Here is a 14,207-nt window from a genome sequence, read left to right as displayed (position 1 = left end):
AGTGTGAGCTCCCAGGTGGCCCTCAGCTGCATCCACTGCACCCTTACCCTTGATTGCTAACTGGTTTTCGTGGCTTGAGATGCCAAACTTTGTTCGGACCCCTGGCCCCTATGGATGGCTTTGTGGCTCGTTAGGGAATTGGGTCCTTTCTTACAGTTTGCCAGGAATGTGATAGCAATAGATGAGGCCCCCCCGCCCCTGTCCCCTGGTCTAGCTGGTAGTGGGACCCAGCAGTGAGTATGGGGTGCTTGAATTAAAGCCTTCTGCTGGTCATATGGACTGGTTGCAGCCGAGGTGAGAAGGCTGAGGATCCTAGACAAGCTTATCCCACCTATTATTACATAGTCATATGCACTTACTAATACACAGAAAAAGCTAACATATAGGAAAACTGCAAATATCTACTCATACATAGAAAATATATTAAAAAAACCCCCACAAACTATCTATATAAAACACTGCTTTTAATAGAACCAAACCAGTTCATCCAGGAAGTCAGGGGTGCAAGGTTAACAAGTGTCACACGTAACCTGTATGTGGCTTGAGCACGAGGGCTTGTCGGCCCCCAGGCATGTCCTGGGGCGCTGACCCAACGGGGACTTAAGTCTCAAGGTCAGAGTTGGTTCAGGGTGACGCGCTCCTGAGGTCTCTGAAGACGACGTGGGCTGCATTGCGTCCAGCGGCTCCCATGACGCCCCCTCCTGGAAGCCAGTCACCCGGGAACCTAAGCTGTGCTCATAACTCTGCCCAGGGCGCCCGCAGGGCCGGGGCTTACAGAGAAGCTGAGCGTTGGTGCCTGCGGGCCGCCGCTCGGACTGCGGGCATCAGAAGCCCCTGGGATAACTATAAAGACAGATTCCCGGCTCGCCTCCAGGCTTCTTCCCCCAGAGCTCTGGGCAGGTGGCCCAGCGAGCGGTCCAAGCAAGGGCCCCCCTCAGTCTGGAAGTCAATGTGCTGGGTGGTGAAACTGACTCAGGGTGCGAGGGGGAAGCTGTGGGCGTACAGACCTCTCTGGGATGTGTCCATAAGGAATGGCAGCCTTGGCGAGGTCTGTTAGGCTTGGCATAGAGGCTGGGAAGAATTTTTAGATTGGGAAACGCAACGTTACCAACGTTACCAGCCCGTACTGGTCTAAACTCTGGAGGTGGGATTCAGGGACATGGGTCTCTCTCAGCTCAAGGTCGGCATTTGGAGAGCCGCCTCTGTGACCTATTCTCGGGCCTCGTGAGGAGGAGGTGTGAGCTACCCCGAGGGTGGAGGGTGCCGCCAGCTGGCAGAGGCCCCCGCTGCTCCTCGTTTCCTGCGTGCTGAGAAGCCTGAGTATGGGGGATGGCTTGTTCTCGTGGGACTTCCCTGCTCTCCCCCTCTCCCCCTGCCTGCCTCACTGCCGATCCTAGCTGCACAGGAAAGGGGGCCCTGGGGCACTCACCCGGGTGGGCACCACTTCCGCAGAGATACAGGCCTTGGAGGGGCCCGTGGTAGCTGGAGTACGGGGGTGCAGGGCGGGCGAAGTAGGGCTGGTCCAGGGTCATGGCACAGTGGAAGATGTTCTGCGGGAGGCGGGGCCGCAGTGGTTAACGTAGGAGTATTAGGAGTTTTACGGCCTTTGCGAGTTTCTCCCCCTCCTCCCCTCCCAGGAAGGTTCTTCTCCTTCCAGCATATTTTCTTGGATTCTTATGAAGCAGAAAGGGGAGGGGAAGAGAGAGAACAGGTGCATGTCCCTGGGCCGCGGATGGAGTTTTCCAGAGGCACTTTTCAGGAGGAAAGAAAGGTGAGGAGCGTCTTCAGACTGGGAAGGAACTGAAAGGGGAAAGAAGAGGGAGATTTTAAGGGTTTTGCTGAGATCAATAAATCCTCCTCACTGTGTTTGAAAAATGGAGGATTTGACTTATTTTGGTAGCCTTGGCCAAGAGCCTGGGCCCCCAGGGGTTCATGTCCCAGCAGAGTCACTGTAGATGGCAGACAAGGGGTAGGGGACTCGAGCTCCGTTCTGCTCCCCTGGCCTGGGTCCAAGCAGCCAGGACGTGGGGAGCAAGGGTCGGGGGAAGGTCAGACTTAAGGGCCAGGTCTGGACAAGAAGACTGACACCTGCTGGACGTCACCACAGGGATGTCCTTCCGGCTAACCCTCGCAGCATGTCCCAAGCTGACCTCATCCTCCCCTGCTGAGACTGCTCTCTCCCACCCTCCCCACCTTGGAGGGTGGCATCACTTTCCCTGCCTGGGCCTCCAGGTGGACCCTTCCCGTCCCTCTGCCCCGACCTCGGCAAGCACAAGGTACCGAGACTCCTCAGTTCTGCCTGCCCCACGCCTCCCATATCCCTCCGCTCCCTTCAGTCCTCACTGCCTGGTCTCCTGCGCTCTATTCCTGGACCAGCGCTGTCCAATAAAAATATACTAGGAACCACATATGCAATTTTTATTTTCTAGGAGCCACATTAAAATTTAAAAAGAAACCAGCGAAATGAATGTCAATAATATATTTTATTTAACCTAATAGATGCAAAACATTATCATTTTAACATGTGATCAGTATAAAAATTATTAATGAGGTGTGTTGCATTTTTTTTCATCCTAAGCCTCTGAAGGTTGGTGGGCAGGTGGCATGTGCAGCCCACCTCCGTCTGGCCTCACCCCACGGGAGCCACCAAGAGCCACATGAAGCTGGTGGCTGCCATATGGACCCGGCCTCCTAGCTGGTTCCTCTGTCCCCAGTGTCAGTGAGGTTTTGATAAATCAGAGAGGCAAGTCCAAGGACGTGCTGCCTTAAGAGGGGAGCTCCCTCTGAAGAAAGCCAGATGGGAGAGGGGGCCATGGATGTCCAGACAGTGGGGGCCATGGGCCTGGTGACCTGCTCATCAGGCACTGTCTCTCTTGTCTGATCTCCTCACTCTTCCCCACTGCCTAGGTCAGACTACTTCTCTGTCCCCTTCCACTGTGGTCTCTGCACCATCCTCCCTTCCGGATACAGGCTGGGTGTGGAGGGACAAGAGAGAGCTGAGCGGGCATGCCAGGGGGTGGGGGTGCAGGGAGAAGAATGTGACAAGGGACCCCCCGGTCTTGTACTCACCCCTCCAGGAAGCCCGAAGATTCCCTCCAAATCAGGTGGTGTGAGGAAGTCCCTGCCCATCATGGAGCCCTTGAAGCCAGGAGCGTAGGCCTTGATGCAGTCGAACACCGGGTACCAAACAGCAGAGAAATGAGATGGCGTGATGGAGGAAGAAGATGAGGCGCTAGGATTGTACAACTTGGCCAATTTCTGAAAATTCATTAAACTACATACTTACAATGGGCTTATTTTATCATATGCAACTCATATCTCAATAAGCAAAAAATAAAAATAGTCCATAGGCAACTAAATAATTCATCACTAAGGCCTGTGGGTCTACCCCACTTTCCCACCTGCTCACCCCAACCCTAACCACAAAGTTACTTGTCTCCCATGAATATGCAAAGCTTTCTTCATTTCCTTGCTTTGCTCAAGTTGTCTCTTTGCTTGGAATGCCCACTGTTGCCTGGCCAACTCCTATTCATCCTTTTAAACCCAGCTCAAATGTCCCTTCCTTTGGAAAGCTGTCCTTGTCTCTCTGGCGAATAGCTTCCACCTTTGGTTCACGTAGTATGTTGTATTGTAAGATTGGTTTCCCCCAAACCGTGACAGGACTGTGAGCAACTTAGGGAGAGGAACTGTGTCTTTTAGGCTTTTTTGCCCAGTGCCCGGCCCCAGCAGGCATTCACTGTGTTGACTCAGGTTCCGTTTGGTACCGGTCGGTACTTCTCGTCCTCTGGGACAGGACTTACCAGGTGTTAGTCCTGAATCGGGCAATCAGGAGGGGAGGGGTCCCAGCTGTCACTGTGGAGACAGGGCAGGCTGCTCTCTTTACCTTTGTCTGCATATGCGTTTCTCTCCTGCTCCTCCCACACCTTGCCTCCAGCCAGTGTGTAGGGCGTGTACTGAGTGAAGAGGGAGAGGACAGGGCAGCCGGGGTGGGGGGGGGGGGCGGAGCCAGGGTGGGGTCCAGCGAGGAAGGGATGCAGAGTTCAGTCAGAGGCTTGCCGCAGTGGGGAGGAGAGAGGGTCAGGTGTGAAGAGAAGCAGCCGCCCCAAGGGAAGGGGCTGGGAGTGGCTCCAAGGGAAGGGGCTGGGAGTGGCTCCGAGGTGACAGGGACCGGGGGAAGGCAGGCCTGGGGCGAGATGAGGGGGTGTCTGCGAGGCTGTGGCGGTTGCTGGCCCGCGCGGGCTCCGTGCCCCCTGAGACGGCCCAGACCACCCGGGAGGAACTCCCAGCCTCGGATGCACAGCCCCTACTCTCAGGTCCCACGTAGACTCCCTCGACCTGCGTGTGTGTCCCCACCTGCCTCCACCGCCGCCTGCACTGTGACGGGCCCAGCAGACAGCACACATGGGGGAAGGGGCCAGGCCCAGGGCAGCAGCTGTCAGGCGGCCGATTTCAGCCCAGGTTACCCCGTCTGCACACCTTGCCCTGAGCAGCCTGTACAAACCAGAGCTGCTGGGGCTGCGGCCACCCGACAGAGCCCTGACGGTCTCCCGCCCCTCCCCTGCTTACAATGCCATGTCTACTTGGAACACACTGCCCTCCAATCTCCAAATATGACCACTTTCGAGGCCGCGTGAAATGCCCTCTCTCCCTGCATCCCTCACTTGCGATGTGTCCTCTGAACCTGGATGTCCACTAGGCATCTCCAGAGTCACTTGTCCAAACCCAAATGCCTAAGGCCTGCTCCTCTCCCCACAAAACAGGTTCCCCTTTTTTATAAAGACAAACACCTTCTTCCGGTGGCACTTCTTTTGCTCACACCCCACTTCCTGTCAACAGCAAATGGGGGCAGCTTCACCTTCAAATACCCAGTTATCTGGCCACTTCTCGTTACTTCCGCCGTCCCCACCCTGGTCCAGGCCACTGTCTTCTGTCCCTTGGATTCTGCAGTAGTCACCAATTGCAACAGATGCCTTTTTTTTTTCTCCCAATAGTGGCCAGAGTGGTCTTTCCAAAATGGAAGTCAGGCTCGGCACAAACTTTCCAGGAGTAAAAGCCAGGAGTGGCTGACAGGGCCCAGCTGCAGCTCTGGGACCCTCGCCATCTCCCCTCACTCCCAGGTTCTCTTTCTCTAGCCTCTCTGGCTACATCCCTGTGCCTCCAACATAGCAGACCACTCCGCCCCAGGGCCTTTGCACATGACTTACCCTCTGCCTGGATGTTCTTCCTCAGATGTAATTTATAAGACCTTTATTCTCATTTCCCATGGGTCGCAGCTCAAACACCATGCTTGTCAGAGACGCCTTTCTTTCCTGACCTCCTTATGAGAACCATTTGCTCCTCTGACCTATTTTTCTCCATACTATCAGTGCATGTTTGTTGATTGTCTTGCATTCCACCATAAAAGGTCAGTGAACTGAGGGCAGAGGTCATGTTGACTTTGCTTGCTGCTCTGTGCCTGGGTCCCTGGACCAAGCCTGTCACAGAGTAGGAGCTCCAAAATATTTATGAATGAATAAGTGGACATTGCCTTCTAGCCTTCTCCCAGGGCACACACCCTCTTTACATCATGCTATAAGTATTTGTGTGCCTGCCCTGTGATAAGCTTTGTGTCTGTTTCAGGCCCCTGCCTGACCCCTAACTCCCCTAACCCACACTCAATAGAGAGTCCCACACAGAACAGGTTTTCAACAAGCTTTGGTGGACAATTGACAGTACGGAAAGATACTTGCTCCTGAAACATCCCTGCCTATCTCTGAAGGATGGAGATTCAGCTGGGCTGGGAGGTAGGAAATGCTTTTAGAAGTTTTGCATGAAGGCGGCTTATCAGAGACAAGAGAATATGGAGCAGGGAGATCGGATGAGTGTGTGCCCTCTGATGGGCTGCTGAGTCAGAGAGACCTCTTCTCTCCCAGAAAGCATTTTCTCCAGTTCTTCCCAAATGCCAGGGCTGTTCTCTCAGCAATCCTTTGCCCCTTCTGCTAATCTGTGACACTTGGCTGCACTGCATGCTACTCTTTCTTGACTCTTCATCTGCCCTGGCCCACGGACTTACCGCCTGCGATGAACTTCCTCTCCTTAGAACGTAAGTGTGGATTTAGGTAGATCCTAAGACACTGTGACTGTTAAGCACTAGGAGGAAGAGACACTCCTCTCTGTGTCTAGACAGTCACCCACCCCTTCCCCAGCCCGTGTGTGTAGGAGTGTCCCAAGGGACACAAAGCCCAGGGCCTACCCACCTGTGGGAAGGCAGGCCATCCATGGCGTCTTCAAAGGCCCGGTGGAGGAGAAGTGTGTCTTCACAGTTCAGGTGGATGGGGCACTGGTGATGGGGCAGTGGCTGGCCTCCGGGAGCACTGGGGGCCGCCAGGAAGTCAGGCAGCCTGCGACAGCCACTGAGGGACCAAAGAGGAGGGCGAGGGCCCAAAGGCCTTGGTGCTTGGCCTCCAGGATCCTCCTTCTCTGCCCATCACCCTGCTTACCCAAGGGGTGGATTGGAAAGAAAAAGTATGGGGGGGCAGGGTGGAGGCGAGGGAGTAGAGATGATGATATAAGTCAGTTTTTCCCAAACTGGGAGATTTTCTCACTCAGATAACGTCAAAAGAGACAGCTCTGCAATCTGTGAGTCTCTTACCGTTGATCTTGGTAACAGGTGACTTGGTGTCCAGCCTGGGAGATCCTCTCCACGAACTCCTTAGGAAACCATTCCTGGAAGAAGGTTCTGTGAAAAGGCCTGGGGATGGCTGAGGCCCCAAGGGGGCTGCCTTCTTCCTTTGCTCAGGGTGGTCCCTCAGCCTCCACTGCCAGGATCTTTCTATCCTTCAGAGCTCAGCCAAAGCAACTCTTCTGTGAAGGCCTCCTGGATCCCCCCCCGCCCCCAGCTCATCACTAACCACCTCTTCCTTTGAACTCTGCCTGAGCAAATGTAAGTGGTCCACACCAACTCCAACTTTGGATGTGGCCTGTGGGCTGAAGGCCCCTTTCCTCCTCCAGTCTGTAAGCTCTTGAAAGTCTTGATTATCTCAGAATTATCTTGACAAGATGCTTTTGAACTGATGTTTGTTGAATTTTCTTAGTGGAATCACTCAGAAAAAGTGGTGCCTTGTCCCCCCAAATAAGTCCCAAGAATGGTTGGGAGCCCCATACTCACATACGGATTATCATATGTTTTGGTGACAGGGGAGGTGTGATCAGTTGCAACACCTGCCCCCAATCCTCACCCCTCCCTGTACCCGCACACCTTTGTAGTCTCTTCCCACTGTGACCCTGGGCTTGGGGCAAGGTGTACGCTAGCAAGTAGGATGCAGACAGAATCCTGAAAAACACCTGCGTGAGTGGGTTTGCTCGCTTTTGCCCTCTGCCAGGTTGGAGAACATGCCTCACTGATCATACTGGAGGATGAAAGACACACAGAGCAAGAGCTGGTCAACCTGGTCATTCCAGCAGAAACGGTCTTGGACTAGCCATAGCCAGCCCGCCTGGGCACATGAGCAAGGCCCGCCAGGATAGCAGGGCCCACGTTGACCCACAGCTGATGGAAGGTGCCTGAGCAAGCCCAGATCAGCTGAACTCAGCCAAGTTCAACTGAATTCTCCAGTTCTGCGTGCTAAGTCAGTATTTCTCATTAAATGCCCAGAAGCTTTGTGGTTGTTTCACGCAGCATTGATACGGCCATAGATAACGGACACAGACGGTGGAATCAGAGTTGGTTAGAGCAGCGAATCAGGGTGGTAGGATAACTCTGGGTTAAAAGTCAGACCTGGGTTCTAACTCTGGTTCTGCCAATTGCCAGCGGCATGGCCTAAGTCACCTCATTCCCCTGGACTTTTCTCCCCACGTGCGAGGCTTCTTCCCTGTTTGCTACCTGCCTGTTAGGTAAAGGAGAGAAGGACTGGCTTCCCCTAGTGCAGAGAGAGTGGGCACTTGCATCTCCCACCCTCATGTAGTCCTGGCGCCCTTGACCAACACCCCCCCCCGCTCCCCCATCTTGGCAGACATCTTGCCTCCAGCCCCCAGGCCTCACCTGTGGTGTCAGCTTCAGGAAGCTGGCCTGTGGGGATGTGTTCGACAGCACCACTTTGCTCCTCACCTCCGAGCCATCTTGCAGCATGACTCCTTGGACGCGCCCTTCACTGCTCACCAGCACTTTAGCCACTGTCTAGAGCCCACCAGAGCGAGGCCCCGGAAACCCCCCAGGAAAGAAAATACAGGTTGGATCTTGGGGGATTTCCACTGTCTGTGCTGCTCCTGGGCGCTCACAGCTTCCGCATCTGATTCCACCCTGCTGCGCTCTGCGGCAATGTGGTGAAGCCTTAGCCCACCCACTCCAATGCAAAGGCTCGGCTCGAATGGGGGTAGGGGCCAGAGCATTCAAAGGGGGTGGTCAGAAGAACTGGGACCTGGTTGACAGCTGCTCAGCCATTAACAGGCTGCACAAACTTAGCCCCTTGATTCCAAAGCCCCACTTTGTGCATTGGTAAAATGAGGAACCCTCTCTCTGAATTTGACATTTGGTTCCATACTGGGATCCCGGCAAATAATCGGGGGAATTCACCTTTTCAGTGAAGAGGCTTGCTCCGTGTGCAGTGGCTGAGCTTGAGATGGCATCAGAGAGGGCACCCATGCTGCCCTGGACATAGCCCCAGGCTAGCTGCATCTCCTCCAGGCCCCCCATCACGTGATGGAGCAGCACATACCTGAGGACAGACTACTGGGGTCAGTGGTTGGAGGTGCGGTTTACCTCCCCAGAGCTCTAGGTGCAAACAGTCCTTTCTTTCTGGTACCTTTAGCCTCTCCCTGTCCCCATGCTGCCTTTCCCATCAGCCTTTAAATGGGCTCTAGGCTCCTGTAAGGCCTTTTGCCTCACGCCCTACATTCTCTCCCCATGCAAACCTGTCTGCGGGCAGAGCTTTAGCACCAACCACGCGGCGGCGATGCCCAAACCCGCAGCCCTAACTCTCTCCTGAGCGCCAGCTACTTGAGTGGGGTTTTTTGGCTGGCAGCTGAAACCCATCTCTTTCCCCATTCCCCAACCTGTTCTTCCTTCATTCCCCCCATCCTAGTGACGGCAGCTTCCGTCTCCCACAGAAAGCTGAGGGCCAGTCGTGCGACTCGAACACGTGCCTCACCGCCTCCATGCCATCGGGCGCCATCAACCCTGCCTCCCAAAGAACTTTCCAGTTCCCCCTCCTGGAGACCTCGTTCCTGGTCCCAGCCTGTCCTCTCTTCCTTCCACTCCTGCAGTGGTGTCCTCCTAGTTGGACCACCTTCTCCCACTCTTTCTTCCCTGAAGACCTGGAGCCCCATCGCAAGCTTAGCCAAGTCCTGCCACTTCTCTCCTTGGATGCCTTTGCCGGCTCAGCATTGCTCTCAGGGGCATGGCCAGTTTCCGGACACGCCTCCAGGGCTCCAGCCTCATCCCTCAACAAGCTCCCCCTCTCAGCCTGCACTCCTGCCAAAGCAAACCTCCCCATGGTCCCGGCTCAGCCCCCAGCGTTTGCACGGGCCGATCCAGCAGCCTAGAAGCCCCGTCCTCCCTTGTGTCTGTTTAGCTAATTCCTCCTGTCCTGAGAGGCTCAGATTAGGTGTCTCTTCCTCGTGGAGGCCTCCTCTGACGCTGGACAGCATTGCTTCCCTGCCCCACCCGCATCCCAACCCTCACAGAGCTCCACTATCATCACTTGCTCTTTGTCTACCCCTCCTAGGAGGGTCTCAGTGCCCTTCACGCCCTGGCCCTGCCCCTGGCACAGGTAAGGGCTCCATCAACATTCACTGGAGAAATTAATGAAGAAACAAATTACTTAAAGGCGCACTTCACACACTGGGCAGTAGCTACGCCTCCCGCAGAGTCACAGAAAAAAGGACAGGAGGTCCCAGTGGAAGATCCAAACTGGCTGGTGGATCATAGAGTTGGCCGAGGCAGGGCAACCATTGCCAACCCCCCTTTTCCATGGCCCTGGGGAATTTGGAGCTGGCTTAGTGTGTGCTGAAAAACCACTTCCAAGGGTGGTTCTCATCCTTTGAGAGAAAAGCCACACTGACAGCTTCTAGCTGCGTCTTCTGATGCACTGGAAATGGCCCAACCCTTGGCAGCATCCTCCATCCCAAGACACAAGCGCACACACGCACACACACACACACCCTCCCTCCCTGCTCCTACAAGGGGCTCATTAAGTCACACCACAGGGGCAGACTTCACTGGGTCTTGCTGCCCCCTCTTGGCTTGGCTGTCAACAGCCCCCCTCACAAAGGGAAAGGCAGTGCCCCACCCCCACCGCCATGAAGGCACCTGTGCGTGTCCTGGGACCCCAGGGGGTCAGAGGGGCAGTGGAACTTTGTGGGAGGAGAAGAGATAGAAAGAGGGGAGAGAGAGAAAAAGAAGGAGGAAAAGGAGGAGAAAGCTGTTCATGTTGAGCTATCACAGTGGGAGAGAGGCTTTTCTCGCTGCAGCATTAGGGAGAAGTGGCTAAGAAGGAAGATTTTGGAGGGTCAGCTGGGAATCAGCTCTGCCACCACTAGCTGTGTGACTTGGGGCAAGACCTGTCCCTTCTCTGAACCATGGCTCTCAGGTGTTGCTTTGAGGGTTCGATGAGTGCTTGGCTTCATGCCTGGCTCGCTGGGAGAGCTTGGTGAGAGACAGCTGTTAGCACTCTTGTTGGGAGATTCACTCCGCTCCGCTGCACCCCACCCCCTGCCCCGCACTCACCCAACTCCCCGGAGCGTGGGGACTTGTCATGGCTCCAATCACAGCATCCGTGGCCAGAGTGGCTTTTAGAGGCTCGGACTCAAACCACTGATCCAGCACCTGGGACGGCAAAATGGCAGGGAGAAGAGCATGGGGCCCCGGGGAGAGAGTCCCCCTCACTGTGGGGTCCAGCCGGAGGCTGGGGAGCCCCTCACCTTTGTAACTGGAGCTGTGAGGACCTGGTAATACTGGGGCAGCTGGGCTCCCAGCACATGACCTGAAAGAGAAGACCCATAAAACATAAATTGAGACAGGAAAGAAGGAGTCATTCCAGTGTGTGGTATCTCTGTTCTTATTTCTTTATCTGTAAAATGGGAGTAATATTTCATATCCCCAAGAGCTACTCTAAGTTCTTTGGGAAGCTACAATAGTAGCTACAATAAGCCACTATGAGTAGCTACAATAAGCTACTATTTCATGTCCCCCAGAGCTATATAAGGAATAAATGACATGTGTAAAGTGTTTGCAAGTTCATAGGCACTGAATAAGTTCTAGTGGTTGGAATTATTTTTGGAAAGATGTTAACTTGTACCTGAGTCCCTTACTTTGAATTCTGTAAGGCCCATCCCCTAGGAGGTAGCCACCTAGGCCGGCCCACAGCTCTGAAGCTGATTCACACTATCTCAGAGAATAACTGGGCAGTAAGGCCCCGAGGGCATGGATCGTGACCTCTAGCAATTTTAGCCCCAGTGCCTGGCTTAGTGTCTGGCACACAGCACTTGCTTAATAAATTTTATCGCATGAAGCTTCTTGGACTGGTCCTCTGAGAGGCAATGTCTACTTGTGGCGTTTGTGATAGATTCTACTGGCTCTGATCCTTCACTCCTCCCCGTAGCCACACACTTTTTCCCAGCAACTCTGCAGTACCTCCCACTGTAGCTGGGATGGCCTGCCCTGCTCCTTGAGTCTGGGCTCACCCACGTGATTCGCTTTGGCCAATGGGATGTTTACAGATGGGAGGCAAACAGATGCTTGAAACTGGCCCACACATTGCGCTATGCTTCTGCCATTGACGTAAGATGGCCATGCTGGGACCAGCCTGCTGCTTCCAGGAGGAGGGTGGGAAGCACCTGGAGCACAACTAGCCTGGCTGATATGCCCCAGCCATAAACCCCCATGTGAGACCAGACCAGACTGGACTGTGCAGACACATGAGAAATAGAGGTTTATTTTTACATGCTCCTTGAGTTTTGTGGCTGTTATACAGCAATTTTTGTAGCCATAGCTAAGTCATTCAGCACTTTTCTAGAATGCAGAAGCTAACCTGGTCTTCATATCCTGGAAGAATGGTAGAAAATAGCAGCATGCTTGGTGAAATGTCCCTTCTCATACCCGTGGCAGACATCCCCAATTCATCACAGAATTTTTTCTTGCTGAGCCCAAATCTAACATCCTTCCTGTATGGGGGCATCTCTCCAAACTCTCTTGGCCCCTCTCTCTTATTTTAGCCACGACTATGGTGACAAGCTCCATGCAGGCTTCAATCAGCTTCACACGGTAAAACCTGACAGCATCTCACCTCAGATCTGTGGGACGCGCCTCGCCTCACTGTTTCTTCCCCAGGGTGTCTCTGGTACCATGACAGGACGCCCACAGGAACCCACTTGGCACCCATGGATGCACTGCCCAGAAGTTAATGCTCCAGGTGGGACTTAAACCCCATGGGGCACTCTTTGCCAGTGGGGGACAGAACCTGATGGATAAATGTTTCTTTTTTTCTCAGGGGAACTGTCCTGACGTGCACTTCATAAGGCCGCCTGGGTGGTCCTCCTGGGATCTAGCACCTGTCACATGTGGTAGTAGCCAGCACAGTAGCACACCCTGGGACTGAACCTTCCTCTTTCCAGTTTCACTCCCCCTTTCCTTGGGGTCACCCATCACAATGAACTACGTGCTTACAAGCCTTCACTTCAGGCTCTATTTCTAGGGCCGCCAGGCTAATATCTGCTCAGCAGAGTGCTCTGGAAAACCCCTATTCATGGACGGCAGTTGGCAGGCTTATGAAGGTTCAAGCTCATGTCCAATCATCAAGAAAATGGGCTCAACATCCCGAAGGTCACTCATCATGCCTGATGCCTGCGCTTTGGACTTACCTGCCTGCAGCAGGGGCTTGAGCGTGGAAAGCGACTGGAGCCTTTGCAGCAGGGAACCCCTCTGGAAGGCCTCATGTCCACGGGGAAAGCGTCCAGCAGAGGGTCTATGGCTAATGTCAACCGATTCATGAACGCCTCATATTTGGGAAAGGCCTGGAACAGAGAGCTCTGAGTCAAGGCCCCACTGCTTAGCATTCCACGAGGACATTGCCCCCATGCTCTGACCTCCATCCCGTCCGCACATGGCCTGCGGCTCCTAGCCAAGCCTCGGTGGCTCCTCAGCCCTCACGCCCAGCCTTGGCTCAGCTCGGCCATGGAAAATTACTCCCAGTTCCAGGCCTGTGAGCTGACGTCAGCACTAGGGGAGGCCAGAGAGATCCTAAGCAGATGAGCCACCAGGGTGGTGGCAGGGACAAGGGGTTATGCTGGCTGAGACCAGCTGTCAGCCACAGAAAACTGGCAAATATCCTAGCATGTGGTCTCTGTGATAAACCAGAAAACCACTTAAAATTTCTTCTCTCTGTCCTGTCTTTCCACATATTACTGGTGGAAGTAAGATCTCTTCCCCTGTATTGCAGCATGATGACTGTTCTTTCCTGGTCTGCAAATCTATGTCCTCTTGACATACACAGAAACAGAAGCCTACATCACTTCACCCAACAAGCCCCAATAACAGAATCCATTTCTTTTCTCTCTTCTGCTTTCTCCTTCCTTTCTTTCTCTTTCTTTCTTTCTTTCTTTCTTTCTTTCTTTCTTTCTTTCTTTCTTTCTTTCTTTCTTTCTTTCTTTCTTTCTTTCTTTTCTTTCTCTCTCTCTCTCTTTCTCTCTCTCTCTCTCTCTCTCTTTTTCCTTCCTTCCTTCTCTTTCAGAATCCATTTCAATAGCGTGGTTAGAACACACACCTTTCCTTTGCTGGGTGGGCGACAGGAACATGGATGGATGCCTGTGCCACTGGCAGCCCTGTCTTGATCCCCAGCCCCCAGCTTTCAATTTTTGGTTCATCTATACTAATGAATATATCCATAGAATTTTAATAAGGTTGCATAAAAAAAAGTTCGGCACTGAAGTATGTTTGAGAAGTCTTGACAAAAATTACTTTAAACAGCCTACAGTAGGCCTTCCACATGACAATCTGAGAAGACAAGATCAGAAAAGGGTTTCCTTACTTTCCACAGTGGAATGTGGCCCCTGCCTCCTCCTGTGGTTACTAGCATGCCAGCCACTGTCCACCAGGCCCAGCGATGTGGCCTCGTCCTGAATCCTCTCCAGTGCACCTGGGCAGTTCAGGGTTTTGAGGAGAGGGTGGAGGCCCTGACTCCCAACCCATTGCACAGAAAAGAAGCCGTTTCAAGAAGCAAGCTCCCCAGGAGTTT

The 14,207-nt window shown here is 53.7% G+C and overlaps 1 protein-coding gene across 1 annotated transcript in view; it reads right to left on the bottom strand.

The window, feature by feature from the left end:
* Nucleotides 1–447: 447 nt before the first annotated feature.
* Nucleotides 448–14,207, bottom strand: part of PYROXD2 (pyridine nucleotide-disulphide oxidoreductase domain 2) — a 28,963-nt gene continuing 15,203 nt past the window's right edge. Inside the window, 15 exon segments of the mRNA XM_028098464.2 lie at nucleotides 448–701; nucleotides 1,430–1,550; nucleotides 3,070–3,178; nucleotides 3,886–3,998; nucleotides 4,001–4,051; nucleotides 6,233–6,384; nucleotides 6,387–6,392; nucleotides 6,632–6,665; nucleotides 6,667–6,705; nucleotides 8,021–8,155; nucleotides 8,552–8,693; nucleotides 10,680–10,801; nucleotides 10,897–10,958; nucleotides 12,835–12,909; nucleotides 12,912–12,987. Coding sequence (XP_027954265.2) covers nucleotides 625–701; nucleotides 1,430–1,550; nucleotides 3,070–3,178; nucleotides 3,886–3,998; nucleotides 4,001–4,051; nucleotides 6,233–6,384; nucleotides 6,387–6,392; nucleotides 6,632–6,665; nucleotides 6,667–6,705; nucleotides 8,021–8,155; nucleotides 8,552–8,693; nucleotides 10,680–10,801; nucleotides 10,897–10,958; nucleotides 12,835–12,909; nucleotides 12,912–12,987 — 1,314 coding nt within the window. The 3' untranslated portion in view covers nucleotides 448–624.

This window comes from Eumetopias jubatus, unplaced genomic scaffold (genome assembly GCF_037043125.1).
Source record: "Eumetopias jubatus isolate StellerSeaLion01/CBP00866 unplaced genomic scaffold, mEumJub1_p1.0 scaffold_17, whole genome shotgun sequence".
In the NCBI taxonomy this organism is placed as follows: Eukaryota; Metazoa; Chordata; class Mammalia; order Carnivora; family Otariidae; genus Eumetopias; species Eumetopias jubatus.
The sequence above is the reverse complement of the archived record's forward strand: the minus strand, read 5'-3'. Positions and strand labels throughout refer to the sequence as shown.